Genomic DNA, 17001 nt, shown 5'->3' on the forward strand with positions numbered 1-17001 from the left:
TGTGCACATAGTTCAGAACCGCACCAGGAATGTTAGAGCTAATTGGTAAAATTTTTATTATTTTAGTTTGTGGCAATCTCATGCTGCGCTCAAAAGATGAACGCAAATGAGAATTTGAAAACTTTTCAAAATATTTTGTAGGTTTGTTATCTCTTGTCCTGATATCAATATACTCGATAGTTTTGAGTAGAAGGGTATTCTTGATTCGTTGAAAACTATTTGATACCAAGAAGGAAGTATATGTATATATTCCTAGTCCAGGTGGAAATACAACGACGTTGGCAGACATCGATGTATTTGGCGGAAAACATCGATTTTTTAAATATGTTTCAAAAAATAAAATGCAAACTCAAACTAAAAACATAACAGATCAGATTAAAAATTGTTTTACAAAAGAATATACATAATTGATTAAGTTTGACATACAAATATTTAATAAAATTATATAAATAAAACTACAAAAAATAAACCAAATTATTCAATATTATTAAATTTTCTTTATTATTATTCTTGACAACGATAGATTATAGCCTGTGCTTCGGTGACTTATGATTAAACCAGCCTTACTGAAAACCCCTTTCCCACGAAGAATTCACAAATACGTTTTCGCCAATCCCTAATATGCGTCTCAATCGTTAGTCATCGAAAATAAAACAATTTCTACAATAAATTGTGGAAAAAATATTAGTGCATAATTAAATACCTCCAAATAAGTAGGTCGCAGTTTTCAGGCTGATTATTAACCCGTTACTCGTAGAGTAAAAGGGTATACTAGATTCGTTAAAAAGTATGTAACAGGCAGAAGGAAGCATTTCCGACTATATAAAGTATATATATTCTTGATCAGGATCAATAGGCGAAAAGAAGCTCTGGTATCTTCGCCGGCATCGGATGGTCTATGAAATCATGGCCAGCGGTTTCCATACAAGGTGTATGGAGCGGTCCCCACCCGAATTTCAGGCGGCTGGGTAATTCCCCACGCCAGAAATTACGAAAGAATCGGTCATTAATCATGGTGTTATATGTTATATAGATGAAACAGAATAGAAATCCTCAACAAAGATCTGCAAAATACTGAATTGAGCATTATCGAATCGTGCAAAAAAAGTGAAGCAGTTGACTTTGTTTTGCAAACTGCGCGAGATTCTAAATTTGAAATGATTTGTCAAAAAAGTGTCCAAGCAAATCCATTCCCCACCCCAAATGAAACTGTATCGCCGGTCCTGTAAGAAATACACTTTTCTTAAAAGCGGATTCAATAATGTGGTAATTTGCGTGTTTTATACGCTGCCAGTCTTTCACTAAGTTTAGTGTGGGTGAACTGTGTGGCCAGTTTACCTTCAGCTGTTTCCATTTTTATTAATTAAATTTTTGTGGTCCTATTCGCTTATTACTGAAATTAAAACAGACACTGGCACTTTCGAATTAAATGACGTAGAAAGCGTAGCATCTTCGCTAGAGGACAGCAATTCGCCTATATCTATTAAAATATATATCAACTTCTACGGCATAAAACGGAAAACCAGATACCAAAGCTAGAGTTATAAACATATTGATTTTTAGTATTCGCTTTATCGTTGCATAGGAGCTTTTCCAGCGAGTTGGCATATCCAGCAGCAGAGTCTCCCTGTGTTTTGTCATAGTTTCTCCTTTAGAATGCAACTGTTGTCTTACATTTTGTATGTATTATGTCAATATTAGGGAATATCAAGATATCCAGGACGATCAGGTTTATTGAGTGTGCTACACTTCGAAGGTGTTTATACCCAAGCAATCGGCATGGCATGCTTTAACATTCATAGTTACATCATTATCGGTTATTGCACCTACCACCTTGTTTGCAACTCCGAAATCTTCAACCACTGCATTTATGATTTCAGCAATATTTTACGCAGTGTAATATATAAATTGCTGTGTCGCTAAAATGGCAGACTCTAAACTTAAGGTTTCGGGCACAAAATTGCATGTAATAGTAGTACATACATATATCCTTCATTGACCCTTAGTAGTCATTGACTACGCAGTACGACATTTAATTTGTTTTGTAGCACCTCATCCTAGCTTCGAAGCTATATCGCGCCGATTTGATCTGCTGTGAAACTTGTAAGGAGGGTCCATTTCCCTTGTGAGCTCTTTGAATCCCGCTCATCCTCAACATAAATAAAGGGTGTGCAAATGGAAGCATGCATACATATTTATGTATATGCAGCACTTTTTGTCCATTTTGTGCACGTAGCAACCAACACCACCAGCACCCAACCCTAAATTTAAATTAAATAAATTAAAATATTGAACTAAAACAGTAAATATTTTTTACCGCTTTGATGTGCAACCTGGTGTAGAGACGGAAAAACATCGATGTTATGAACTTCCATAAACATCAATGTTAGCGATGATTGAAAAACATTAGCTGTCCCAAGCGAACCAAGACTTAATTAGTATATAACACAAGCAAAAGAAATCCTTACCTTATATACACATACATATGTACATGCGTACAGTTGCGGACAAAATAATAGTAGTGCCGGTCTGGCAAAAAAAATTATCATTATTTTCTGCATTCCTTCACATATTAAATAAATTGTTAAACTTAAGTAACTATAAATATGTTCTCTTTAAGGAAGTGAAATTGGGGAAGAAGCCCAATAAAATTGGCGTTACTTACAGAAAAACATCCAGCCAAACGTTTCAAGTTTTCCAAAAAAATACCTAAGGAATAGTGAGGAATTTTCATCACCGTGATGAACCCATATGCAGTGCTTTGTCATCAATCCAGACGATGACATGGAGTGGCCTGCACAGTCACCCAATCTCAATCCAATTGCAAATACTTTATTTAATGCGATGGAAAAAGTCTCGGGAATCAAAGCAAATGATATTTTTAAACTTTTGGCTTATTTACAAAGGTCCTCGAACCCTATTCCTGTGAGAAAATGCCAGAATTTAGTTGATTTCATGTATAGGAGCTGTGCGTCCTTTAATATAAAACAAAATACCAAAATAAACCGTAAATAAATTTTGGATCTTTAAACGTTTCTTTTTTAAATGTGACGATTTTTGAAAGATTCCTTAGTATTATTTTGACCCAGTAATGAAAAATCCCTAAATTAACCTAAGGTTTTTTTGTATTAATATTATCTTATATTAGTTGAGCTTTATTGATAATTTAAACGAAAATTTGGTTGTTTGAAAACGTCTGTGGGCACTACTATTGCCACATTGTATATACATGTATGCCATATACATATACTTTGCAACTTATTTTGGTATATGGATGGACTTGAGCATATCCACACTAACCAAGCATCATTTTGGTCCAGCTGCCCCAAACCTAACACATCACCCGGCTTGATGTTCAAAAAGTGTGGACGTGACAGTTTTGTGTGGGCGTTAGAGTGGGTGTGGCAACTAATTTGCGCTACGTCTATGTCTCTGAAATCTGCATGCTTAATATCAACTTCCTAGCTTTTATAGTTCCTGAGATCTCGACGTTTGTCGATTCATGTTGCCACGCCCACTCTAACGCCCACAAACTGCCCACGCCCACACTTTTAAAACATGTTTTGATATTTTTTTATTTTATTATTAGCCTTGTGAATTTCTATCGATATACAGAAAAACTTTTTGCCCGCCCTCTCCTCATAAGCCCACAAACCAGCCAAGGCTACCACGCCCACACTTTTGAATAATATTTTGATATTTATTCTTTTTTTATAAGTCTTGTAAATTTCTATCGAAAATTTTCTATCGACTATAGCATTCTCTCTTGTTTTGGTATTGGAAAACAAAATGTTACCGGCTAAAACTTTCAATGCTCTGTTTTTAGTTTAATTGAATCGAAATAAATTATGGGAAGAAAACAATAAAGTGGGCGTGACAGTTTTGGGCGGTTTGGCAGCAATCTTCACTGCGTCCTAGAATCTCAACTTCCTCGCTTGTATAGTTAGACATAGCCAGATTTAAGATCGGTGAAAATCTAAAAATAAATGTTATTTTTTCCGACATTCTCTAAACCAATATTGATGCGTTGCTGAAATGTTTTAATTAAACTATTACCCATGGCAAAAAAAAAGAAATTATTGTTTGAAATTTCAAAAAGACATTTTTCGTGTTGTTGTTTAATTGGTTCCAAGCCATTATGCTAGTATTCTATTTCTCTCTGTTAATATACAATTGGTTGGAAATAATTTTTGCGTTTAATTTAATTTATGCGCATTTTGATTCAATTGTATTGTATATCTTAAAAATTAATTAGGTTAGAGTGAAAAATAATCTGACGTAATGTACATTTAGAAATATTCTTCATATACAATCCATCTGAATTATATTTCTTTAATTTGCATTTAAGTAGATTACCAGCATATTATAATATCAGGATTATGAAAAAGCGGCATACGGCCGGAATAGGAATACTATAATGTTACTATAACAAAATCGTAATGTGTTTACTAACTATGCACAAAAGCCAATCTATATAATAAAATTGAAAGTATTTATGAAAATCTACAACTAATTAAATATATGTAATATGTATACTTATGGTGCTTTGTGTGTTCTTTTAAACTAGGTTTGAGTATTTGGACGCTTACAAATTTGACATGTACATATGTATTTGTATATTTTACAAATATTTATCGATACTAACTACCTATTTGTTTTCGCCTAATAATATGTTATGGCTACAGCATTGGTGCGTAAATGGCACAAAAATTGCAAGGTTCTCAAGACCGAATGCCCTGTGAACTATCGTTTCACAAATTATCTATATATGTATATTTATGTACGTGTAATGGCACTTGAACTGAAACTTAAATGATTACTTTAAACAATGACTATCCTATACCTTTTGTATTTACAAACTGATTTTATTTGTATTTTTCCATTTAATTTCGGAGAATTTGCAACGTTTGCCAGAATTGTCACTATCCCGGTTGTGGCTTCCGGTAACCACCATCCTAGTCGTCCAGCTCGCGTTGAGATGCAAGTTCCACATCATCGGAAGAAAAGCCAGAGGGCGATAAGCTTTCTGGGGGATAGAAGAACTGCTGGGGGGGCGTGTGTCCACAGTCATGGCCATGAGCGTTGGAAACTGCTGCAGATGCTACATCCTGCAAGTGGTAAACAGCTGCAGCGGCTGCAACCGCGACCTGAGCATTAGATCCCCCGGATCCCTTTGGACAGGCATCGGCGCAGAGACTTCCGGAGCTACCACTGACACCGCCAGTGCGGCACCATAGCTGTCTCATCTCAGCCCTCCGATTTCGCATCAGGACTTTATATTCGGAAATGCGCATCTTTTTACCGTCCACGATGCATGTGCGCTTGGGCCGAGGTCTATAGCGGTAGTCGGGATGCTGCTCCATGTGAAGTTTCGAGAGCCTTGACTGTTCTTCGTAATAAGGCTGCTTGTCGGCATTGGACATAGCTTTCCAGCGAGCACCAAGAATTTTTGATATATTTGAGTTATGCATGTCCGGGCAAGCCTTTAGTATCTTTCTTCGCTCATCTTTTGCCCACACCATGAACGCATTCATTGGCCTCTTTATGTGTGGCTTGCTGTGCACTTGGCCGTGGTTGTCTCCGTGCCCATGTCCATGACCATGACCATTTCTTAGTGGCTGCGATGATGGCGATGAAGGTATAGGGCCTAGTTGACTTAAGTTTAAACTTTCGGGGTCCAACGCAGCTGATCGTTCTGAATTCGTACCACAACTATTTACTGAGTCACGACTCATTCGCGTGGCCCGTGACCCTCCAGAACATACGACAGCAGAATTCCACACTCTCCCCTAAAACAAATTAAAGAAACTCTCGTTAATAACATAGAATAGATATTTGTTTTCAAAAGAAACAAGACCGAGTGCTATAGTTAACAGTCGACATCCTCGACATCCCGCAATTCAGATAATGCAAATGCAAGCGAGATTCAGATATGCTAAATATATTAGTAAGGAAGAACAATTTTGATTGAAAAAAACGAGCTTTTTAATAAAATAAAAAAAAAAATCAGAAAAAATAATGGTACTTACGTGACTTTTAAGAAGGGGCGACTCTATCTCGGCATATTGTGGTTGCCCCTGATGCCAACTGAGGGGAGGACTTGACACAACGGGAGTAATGCTGTCGCTGTGATCCCTTTGAGAAGAGCTGTTCGGCGACGAACCTGGTGATCCCTTTGGCTTGCTGAGATTAAGTGGTGCATCCATTTCCGAGTCTTGGGCTTCAGAGAGGCTCGCAAGGCTGTGATTGTCTGTTTGCGATGGTGAAAAGTTTTTGGAACAATCAGCTGTTCGACCATGTGGTGATTCCGGAGGTGTGTTATGGCTGTAGGAGAGGATTGCGTAAGGGTGATTCTCGTATGTTGGGGACTCCGGCCTTGACAAGCAGATTCCCCCATTACCGCCCCGTTTCATTTCTCCGATTTCCACTTGGGGAATAGATTCTTTGTTCGATAGCTCATTTCCACTGGTGGATAAACCAACCATATTAGTGTTGTTCGAAAAACGGTTTCTGTTTTTGCTATTGTTGGCAGCTGCTACAGCTGCAGCCGCCAGAGCTGCTTGAATGTGCGCAGCTGCCACAGCCGCAGTGGACCACACAGGAGCTAGTGCCATTTTGTGGGTACTGGATGGGTCACTTTGTGGGTTACTGTGCGGGTGGGTTGGAGCAGACTGGGGACTCGCATGGCCGGGAATTAGCTGCAGGAGCTGTTGAGCAGGAATTGGGGGCTGTAGGAAGGCCGGAAGGAATGGCATCAAGTTTCCGGAAGTTACGGAACCTGCCTGTTGATGGTGTTGGGGATTCGATGCAGCAAAGCAGCCTGCCCCAAACTGGCTGCTCAGTTGATTGTGCAATTCCTGAAGGCAGCTTTCGTGCTGCAGTCTCTGCACGTTCTGAAGGTGTTGTTGCTGTTGAGCACTCGCATCAATGTCGGTCATGCTATCGTATTGGGCCTGAAAAAAACAAAAATTAAAGGTACATAAATTCAACAATGTTTGGAAATAGCATTTGATCTTTAAATGACGATTGTCGAACATAAAACCAAATTGAATCGTCCAATTGTACCCTTGAACTTTGTCCTTGTACTTTGCATTAAAGTGAATGAGACAAGTACCAACCCATAAAGTATATACATTTTTAATTCCAAAAAATTAGACGAATAATATGTATTTGCAAGGATTCGCCTTGTGGGCGTTAGACTAGGGGTGGCCATTTTTTTTAGCATATAAAAAGAAATAGGAAAGACAAATATGAAAATGAAATGATATTTCAACACATTTTTTTTTAGACTGTGGCCTGTTTTCTGGCGGTTTGTAGGCGTTAGAATGGGCGTGGAAAGAAACTTGCGCTGCGTCTATGTCTCTGAAATCTTTAAGCTTAATCTTATCTTTGTAGCTTTTATAGTTTCTGAGATCTTATATAGACTGTTCGACGGACGTATACAAAATATAAAAAAAAACGTTCAGCATAAGTTTTAAACTCTCTGGTATAAAAAGTTTTTTAGCGCAGAACAGGAGCTAAGGCCAATAACCAGTGAGGCATTGTTACCTCCTCCAGCAATGGATTGTGTATATGCATATACTAGACATGATAAAACTCCAGAATAAGAACCTTGACAAAAAGAATTGGCAATAATATTTGAAAAAGCATCGTTTCAGACTCCTTTTAGAAGCTTTATAAAACCACCTTTGTGAAACGATTTCTCTTGCACATTCCGGGCTACCTTTAATCAAAACCAAAAATTTAGTTTAGAGCCTCGACCTCCGACCCGTTACTCGTAGAGTTAAAGAGTATACTAGATTCGTTGAAAAGTATGTAACAGGCAAAAGGAAGCGTTACCGACCGTATAAAGTATATATATTCTTGATCAGGATCAATAGACGAGTCTGTCTGTCCGTATGAACGCCGAGATCTCGGGAACTACAAAAGCTAGAAAGTTAAGCTAGAGATTAAGCATACAGAGTCCAGAGATTCATGTTGTCACGCCCACTCTAACGCCCACAAACCGCCAAAAACTGTTAGTGTTGAAGACTTTCCGTCGCACTTCCACTAGCTGAGTAACGCGTATCGGATAGTCGGGGAACTTGACTATGGCGTTCCCTCTTGTTTTAACTAGTTTTAATATATTGACGGAAGTAACGCGATATAACTATTTTATTTTACGATCTTTTTGGATTTCTTATATTAAATTCTTCGTTGTATGAGGTAACCCGTTTTTTATAAACTTCGCAGACTTGTAGAGTAAATGGGTATTCTAAAGTAGAAGGTAAAACGATTGATCAGGATAACTAGCCGAGTCGAATTAGGCATGTCCATCTGTCTGTCCGTCCGTATAAACGTTGAAATATCGGGAACTATGAAAGCTGGAAAGTAGAAATTAAGCGTGCAGATTCTAAAGCCCAAGGTTGTTTCAGAAAGTTGCCTCACGCATTGTATCGTACAGAAACTGCCCAAAATTGCGACGCCTATTCTTATGAAACATATTTATATATTTTGTATTTCGGTATGTCTTTGCCAATTGAAAAAAAAAAGTTGTGCCACGCCCACACATCTGGAATGTTTTCATTTTTTTACTGTTTAAATTGTATTTTTTAACTTGTATCAATACTGACAAAAACATTTTTGCCACTTTAACGACCAATAATTCTCGTACGCACCTCCACAAGCTACGTATCGAGTAGCTGACAGTTGAGGAACCCGACTACAGTGGTCTTTTGTGTTTTAGAAAATATTTAAAAAAAACGGCTTTGAATATAAAAGTAATATCTATAGAATTTGTACACCGAATACAGTTTAAAAATAAATTGTTTTCTTAGCGTTCGTATGTGTGAATTTATCACTTAAACATGTTTAGTTTGCGTGATTTTTTATCACTCATTTATACTACTTTCAGTTTTACTTGTATTAACATATGTTTTAATGTTAGGTTTTTCTTGCTTTGCACTCTCACACTAGCTATGGGTGTTCGTAAATATATCAGGTGGTTCACCTCGCGCATCCTCAGGAGTTGTGCCATTGCAGCAGTCAATCATGTCGAGCAGTTGTAAAATTGTACTAGGTAGGATGGCCCGAAACATCTGCGCCTGATTGGCCAGAGCAATGCGACACAATGGCAAATCGGAGTGTGACGCGTATCACTATCGGTATCAGTACCCGTAAACGTCACTGCATAGAAACACTGTCCCTCCACCTTTTCTGTTTGTCTGTTTTGTTCTCCGGACAGCGTTCGGTATACATACGCTGTGAAATCGGGCAGGGTATCCGTAACTGTTCTGCTGTGACCCTCGGTGCTTTAACATCCGAATCTACTTGTCATTCCTTGCGCACTTAGGGTAGCCCTCGTCGTCGCAGACGCCTTGGCATCTACTTCTCCGGTCGAGCCATCGCGGGTAACTGACGACGCTGGAACATCCGACTACAGCAGAATCTTCTAGACTTTGAACGTAGCAGCTGCGCATGGTGGGTGCAGACATGTTAACGACTGCGACTACTGTTACTCGCTTTCACATATACATAAACAACTTTTGATAAAAAATGTGGAAAAATGTTATGAAAATTTGTATTATATGAAATCAAGTCTCGATTTTTCCAATTGAGGTTTTTTTTTAAACTAGCTTAGTGGCTGCCTATTACGCCCGCACCAACAATATAGGAACAACTTAAAATTTTTCGACCGATCCGCCAAAAATATAGTCACTCTATTAAACGTAATGTTTACCTAAATTTGGTATCCGTCCGGGAGCGACACTTTTCTCAGTTTCAGTTTATTTGGCATTGCGCCCCACTGTGCACCTTTTTGCGCTCTTCGCCTTTCGTATGTTGCTCTCCGCTTTCGAACTGACACTCCCCCCATTTGGGTCACGAAACAGCTCGCCGAGTGGTTGGTTGGGGATCGCCGTAAATGTGTGTGGGCGTGGATTCAATTGTTCTGCACATACATATTGTTGCACGAATTACGAGAATTGTCTCTTTCGCTCCCTGTATTTGAAGCCACGGTCTTCTATCTCTCTCTCACTCGGCCCCAGCCCCCCTCCCCATAGAACTGTTTCTGTCTCTGTCTAGCCCGTACGGGAGTGTACGTGTCCCTGCCGAGTGAATACATGAATGCCGAGAAACAAAAACCTTTTTGTTTCTACTCGACTCCAAAATCGATAGAAAGAAAGCCAAGAAGGGCATTGTCCAACACAATCGTACCTATGTACAGCGAAACTCCGCCCCTTAGTAGTGGTGGTTACTGCTCCGCTTGTCTCAGCCAATTGTCTCGTCAATTATTTGCTATTGTACTGCAGTCCTGCGTTTCGGTTGGCGGATGAATAGCGGGAAGCCGGTATATTTATAAGAAACACATGCCTATGTGGGCTTGCTTTTGCAACACGTACATGTAAGTGATTATATATCGCCCTTTGGCCTTTAAATTTTGACCATGTACGCATGGGCGTAGCCGGGAAGCTCTGTAAGACCAATTTCTGCGCAAAGCATGGAGACTACAAAGTTTGGAAAATGTAACAACACTTATAAAAATATGTACATGCATATATAGAAGAAATTACTTAATCCATTATAGAATTGTTTTCGACTTGTGAATGATGAAATATGTCAGTGTTTGGTTATATGCACTTAGCCGCATATAGAAAAGGTATACGATATATTATATTAGGAAGTAGGAATACTTGTAACATATTGAAAAGGTATTTAACTGCGTTCTATCCCCGACAGTTTTGTATCTATACAAACAGCAAGAGAGACCTAGATTTTAGAAATTTTCAGAACTACGCCTATAACATCAGAACACCTGAGACTAGAAACATGATATTTGTCGATGAAAAAGAAAAATGCTTTCTACACTTTTCAAACTAATAGATTTTTTTCCGATGCTTTGTTTGAAAGATTTTTTCAAAGCTAGATTTAATAGACTTTTCAAAATTTATAAAGTTTAATGAATGAGATAAAACACCACCAGAGAATATATTTTGTGACGAACTAACTAAATACACTCGCACACTGCGTTTCCAAAACGGACCAAAGTGTGAAAGAAACACATTTATTTGCAATAATTTAATTTGTTGCTTTAATAAGTCTAATGAAGTCCAATGACAATTAGAAAAAATCTCGATAAAATGACAAGGTCAAGGTAATAAAAATTGAATAAATATAATACAAAAATATTTTCCATGATAGTAATTTACAATTTTAAGCTGTCTGAACAGCAATAGAAGGAGTAAAAGAAGCCCCGCATTAGATGCGACAACGTTCCTAAATTAATACTTTTTTATGCCAGACTTTACGGAGTTCCGTACAGTGTTTAAGATTTTGTTTGGTGGTAAGCAAAACAATTTAACAACATATACCATCCCCAAAATCCACTTCTCATTTACCCACGGAGCTCTTCCGATGAGCTGAGCTAGAAGAGTATACTTAAGGGCTTGACATTGTGTCGAGTTCGTTTCGCGGCGTTAATGAGGTGCCGGAGTCCGGGTGTGCGGTTTCTCTTAGAATGGGAGCCAGAGTATTCATATTCATATTGTTGGTACAGATTAGAGGGCCTGGGAGCTCAAACGCTTTAATTGAAGCAAAGGCTTTATTCTTATTTTATTATTTTTATTTGTAACTAGTGTGTGGACAACCCCACATTGCGAAAACCCACCACCTTACGTTCCGAACTGAAAGTGATAATTGAAAACAGAAATTCGGCTTTATTATAGAACCTGCACTCATCAATTAATTTATCGGCTTTAAAGTTGAAAAGCTTTTAGATTTCTACATTTTTGGGGCACAACAAAGCTATTGTAATACACAAACAATTAATGAGATGAAACAAAACGGAATATACAAATGAAGTACAATTTAATAATGAAAATAAACAAATAAATAAATAAGTCTGACCGTGGTGGGTTGTCAATAAGGGAAGCGGATGCCTGGCCAAGGGTATTTGAAACAGAGTGACGCTGAATGTCAAAGTAAACGAATCGAATAAATAAGTAAAGACAACATACGCCCAAACATCAACAATAAAACCGTACCTACATATACACAACAGCTCAAAACGAAACGGAGCGCAAACAAAATAAAATAACGGAATAAAACAATCAGGAAATTGTCCTTTGATCTTTTTCCACCGACCCACCTTCAACCCATCCTTAGGAAGCGTAATTTTCGACTGGTTTATAGATGCTCTTGAAGGCATAACCAAAATTAACTAGATAGACAAATGAAATCGCAAACACAAATTGTTTAAGTCGCTTTCGGTTATGGTTGTGTGCTGTTGGAAGTTAAAAACGCCTTTTCCTTGACTAGGAATATTAGTTTTATAAGCTGGTCTGATCTGATCTATTTTAATTTTTATTAGCAACGGTGGAACAAAACAGGAAAGAACGCTATAGTTAAGTTTCCCGACTATCAGATACCCGTTGTTACTCAGCTAAAACTTGGCAAGACAAATAACAAAATGAATTGCAATTTGGAAGATAATTAAAAAATTGAAACACATTTTTTCGTTTTGGGCGTTAAGTTGGGCGTGTCAATAAAAATGTTGGCTACCGACAGAAATATGCAAAACAACATATGTATGTATATATTCTTCATCAGGATCAAAATTGCTGTTATGATACCTGTTACTCGTAGAGTAAAGGAGTATACTAGATTCGTTTAAAAGTATGTCACAGGCAGAAAAAAAGGAAGGAAGAAGGAAGCGTTTCCGACCATATAAAGTATATACATTCTTGATCAGGATCAATAGCCGAGTCGATCTTCCATCTCAGGAACTATAAAAGCTAGTTGAGATTAAACATGTTTGTTGATCCATTTTGCCACGCCCACTCTGACGCCTATTTTGACGCCCACAAACCGCACAAAACTGCCACGCCCACACTTTTGAAAAAATGTTTTTTCATTAGTCTGGTAAATTTTTATCGATTTGCTTTATTTATCTTTGATTTATCTAACGCCCACAAACCGCCATAAACTGTCAGTGTTGAAGTCTCTCCTTCGCACTTCCAAAAGCTGAGTAACGAGTATCAGATAGTCGGGGAACTCGACTTAAGCGTTCTCTCCTTTTTTTTATATTACTACTTTCCTTGCTAATTACGGCAATAACCCAGTACCTATACGGTATATTATATAATATTATATTATATATTACTTTAATATTACATTAATCTTTTGACTGAAATTGATATAGGTACCTGCAAGGGTATAACAAGAGCAATCGCTATAGTCGAGTTTACCGAATAAAAATAGAAATTAGCTAGAAAAAATTTAAAAATAAGAAAAATATCATCATATTTTTAAAAATTCAAACACAGATAACATAAAAAAATATTAAAATTTTTTAAAAGTGTGAGGATGGCGATTTAACAGTTTTGAGGGCGTTAAAGTGGACGTGGTAATCTTCTAAAACGAAATTGCACTGGGTTTCAACAATATGCATGCTTAATCTAAGCATTCTAGATATTACAGTACTAGACATTACGGTTAGTATTTTTCCACGAACCTAGCATACCCTTTTTTTAGTCTTTATGAAAATCAGAAGAACACTTGACAGTCTTTGGCGGCTTTGATTGCGAAAATTTTTTCAAAGAATTCGTCTTCAGGATCTGCATATTTTATCTTAACTTTATAGCTCTTCTATTCGGCAGACGGACAGACTTTTTATATTCTTACTCTACTTGTAACGGGTGTAATTAATACATTTTAAAAGGTCAAAACCTTCGAATATTATTTATTGATAACTAATTGGCACGTTTTAAGCGAAAAATGTTCTTTTATCAAATCTTTTAGGATTCCTTTTGGTACCAATAAGTTAAGAAAGGTTTTAATGCGGGCGTACTAGTTATATTGTTTTTATATTTTTTCATTTTTGTATTAGCCTTGTAAATTTCTATCGATTTGCAAAAAATCTTTTTGCCACGCCCACCCTAACGCCCGAAAATGGCCAAAAACTGTCAGTGTTGAAGACTCTCCTTCGCACTTCCACCAGCTGAGTAACGGGTATCAGATAGTCGGGGAACTCGACTAAAGCGTTCTCTCTTGTTTTTTGATTCGGTCCGTCTCGACTTTTGTTTTTACTAATTTCGTCTTTCAAAAAGTGTAGGGCCATGAAGGACTAGTTATTTCGGACGAACCGGCTGGGTTCACTCAGCTGTTGATCCATATAAAGATATATGCTCATGGGTTTAAAAATGTGTCCTTTTCACAGTTTGCGAAACTCTAACTCACCTTCTAACACTTTCTATGAGGGCATTAAAAGGGGACTTTGTCCCATCTATTTAGGATCAATTTTATCATTTCGGTGCATATATTTTGAGGAAATTTAGTGTACCCTTGCGCTGGAAAAATATATGTACATACGAAAGCACCATACATATATGTATACTAACATAAACTTCACATATGGATGTGTAAATGTTGCTTTTGCTTGGATGTGCTTATATCATTCGGCGCGTTCGCCTTACACATATCTCAATGTTGCGGCAATCTTCTCCTCAATATTCTAGCGGGGATGTAATTTTCTTTTATTTTCGTTATTTATTCATCATTTTGGGGAAGGCGTCTGTAATAATAAAAACACAAAAGGATTGTCTGACGCAACTTGGGTCTTAAAAATGCCATTGTCAAAAATACGTATTTAACCCTTACTGGTGTTGACTGGACCACATACTTCTGCATTGTATGGTATATCTATTTCGGGGAAGGCGAATATAAATAAATATATAATATATATATAGAGTTTAAAGTTAATTTCGGTTTTAATTTGTTAAAGTAAGGCGACTATATCATATATAAATGAGTGAGTGAACACTATATACGAGTTCCCTGACAATCTGATAACCGTTACTCACCTACCTAGTGGAAGTGCGAGGGAGAAATTTCCTCACTGACAGACTTTGGCGGTTTGTGGGCGTCAGAGTCGGCGTGGCAAAAAGATTATTGGCAAATCGAGAGAAATTTACAAGAGTAACAAAAATGTGAAAAAATACAAAAACATTTTTCAAAACTGTGGTCGTGCGCTGGGTCTATGTCTCTAGAATCCGTGTGCTTAATTCTAGCTTTTAACTTTTATAGTTCCTGAAATCTCGCCGTTCAACGTTGAATTTCAACAAATAAATATGTTTAAGTATTTGACATTTTAATTAAAATATAAAGTTTAAATTAAAAACTTTACCAGGAATGTACATTTCTAATACTTCCATGAAGGACAAAATTAGAAGATGTGCAGAAAGAAACCAGAGACGAAAATATAAAAGACGCATACGATTTAAAGTACAAACTACCTTTTTTTGAGGATTAAGTTATGTTTAAAAGCATGGGTCCCAATTGTGACGGCCGAGTTTACGTTTTAAGCATGTCCAATGCTTTATTTTTTTGACGTAAATTGTTGGGTTGGGTGTGTTGTAATGGATGAAGATTGATGACGCCGATTGATGATCGTTAGTATCCATTTTATTGGAGGGGTGGCTGCTGTTTCTTGTAGCTGTTCCGCGTGATACCGTATTGCTCAGCTACTTCTATTGCCCATATCCTTGGTAAAAGTCACAGTCCTGAATTTTGGATCTACGTCACATCCGAAGGCTACAACTTGTGTGAATACACCCAAGCTCTTCATTTGTGACCCCATTGTCTGGCAGGAACAATGGGCCTTGAATATCCCAATACATTGACTGTGGCGCTACTTTGGCAACAAAACATTAACAATGAGCATCTAATTTGAATGCTATTTTGTCTTTTGTTGTTAGAGATTTAATCATCTCCTTCTAGCCAGGTTTGCAGCTTCCCGGCATTTTCCATCATTAGAGCTGTCATTGTTTACATAAGAGCTTTATTCGAAGGGCGAGTGATGGGTGGTCAGAAGATTGGAGCAGCTAACTACACATGTGAATTTCACAATAGCTTTTTTAAAATTGAGATGAGATGCCGTTGTCGACAGCTTTTACTACTTCGTATTGGCTTGCCTGAATTTTGTTGAATATTAAGAGAACCATAAAAAATCCAACTCTTACATTTTTTTAAATACTATTTTCAATTCAATTTCAATTTCCCCAAAATATTTCGGAATTTCCTGGTAAAAAGCAACAGTGCTGCGAGTTATGAGGACGACATGTGGAATAACCATGCGTATGCTGTTTGCAGTGCGAACGCTAAATAATTCGTAATTGAGTTGACGCCGACCCAGGATGCAGGATTCGGAATATACGAGGGCGTCGAAGGGCAGGGACAAAGTTACAAATCGTTGTGCAAAGAAAGAAAAAACAATTACCCAGCAAACGATGGGCGGTCCAAGATGAAATACTGTTTTATTAAAGAAGTGAATGCTATTTCCTGGTCCACGGCCCCTCCATCGTTCCTCATATGCCGCGACCTTTGCTTTGACCAAGACATTTGCACTTGACATTAGCCGCGCGGGTGGGCCGAGGGTGGTTTTTATATAGGCTTGTATTCGTAATTAGAATAAAACCAGAACTTGAGTGGCGGTCTTTGCAGCAACCACACTGCCTTCGCCACTTCTACTCATGGTCGTCCCCAGAAAAATACAAATCAGTTATTTGTATTCTCAAACAATTCAATGACCCGCACGTGCAGTTGCATCACCCTGCTTACAGAACGCTCCCTTTTCTATGTGGTATTTTAAGGGTCCATCAAGAGAAGCGTTCAAGTTATATTCGCTTGCCTTTTTTTTTATTTAAAGTCTATCGGCGAAAGTGTGGAAGATTCACAGGTGTGTTGCCATATAAGATATGGCTAGCTCTGGTGGGATAAGCCCTAAGGGAGTTCATTCAAACAAAGAAAAAAGTATTCACAAAAAAACAACAAAGAACTGCAGTAAAGGTAAGATAAAACAAGAGAGAACGCTATAGTTCCCTGACTATCTGATACACGTTACTAAGCTAGTGAAAATGCCAAGGAGACTCTTGAACAGTGACAGTTTATGGCAGTTTGTGGGCGTGGCCAGAGTTTTTTGACAAATCGGTAGAAATTTACAATGCTAACAAAAAAGTTGAAAAAATA

At 37.7% G+C, this 17001-nt stretch overlaps 1 protein-coding gene across 5 annotated transcripts in view; it reads right to left on the reverse strand.

Moving 5' to 3' along the window:
- Window positions 1–4592: 4592 nt before the first annotated feature.
- LOC120454863 (transcription factor SOX-5) overlaps window positions 4593–17001 on the reverse strand; it is a 36881-nt gene continuing 24472 nt past the window's right edge. For 3 of the 5 annotated variants that reach the window (XM_039640412.2, XM_039640413.2, XM_039640416.2), the window contains 2 exons: window positions 6030–6953; window positions 4593–5789 (listed from right to left, as the gene is read on the reverse strand). In XM_039640412.2, coding sequence (XP_039496346.1) covers window positions 4956–5789; window positions 6030–6953 — 1758 coding nt within the window. In that variant the 3' untranslated portion in view covers window positions 4593–4955. Of the gene's footprint in view, window positions 5790–6029; window positions 6954–8989; window positions 9405–17001 lie in introns of those variants that run through there. The other 2 variants (XM_039640414.2, XM_039640415.2) reach the window with 2 other exon arrangements.

The sequence above is a fragment of the Drosophila santomea genome, chromosome 4, assembly GCF_016746245.2.
Source record: "Drosophila santomea strain STO CAGO 1482 chromosome 4, Prin_Dsan_1.1, whole genome shotgun sequence".
Classification (NCBI taxonomy): domain Eukaryota; kingdom Metazoa; phylum Arthropoda; class Insecta; order Diptera; family Drosophilidae; genus Drosophila; species Drosophila santomea.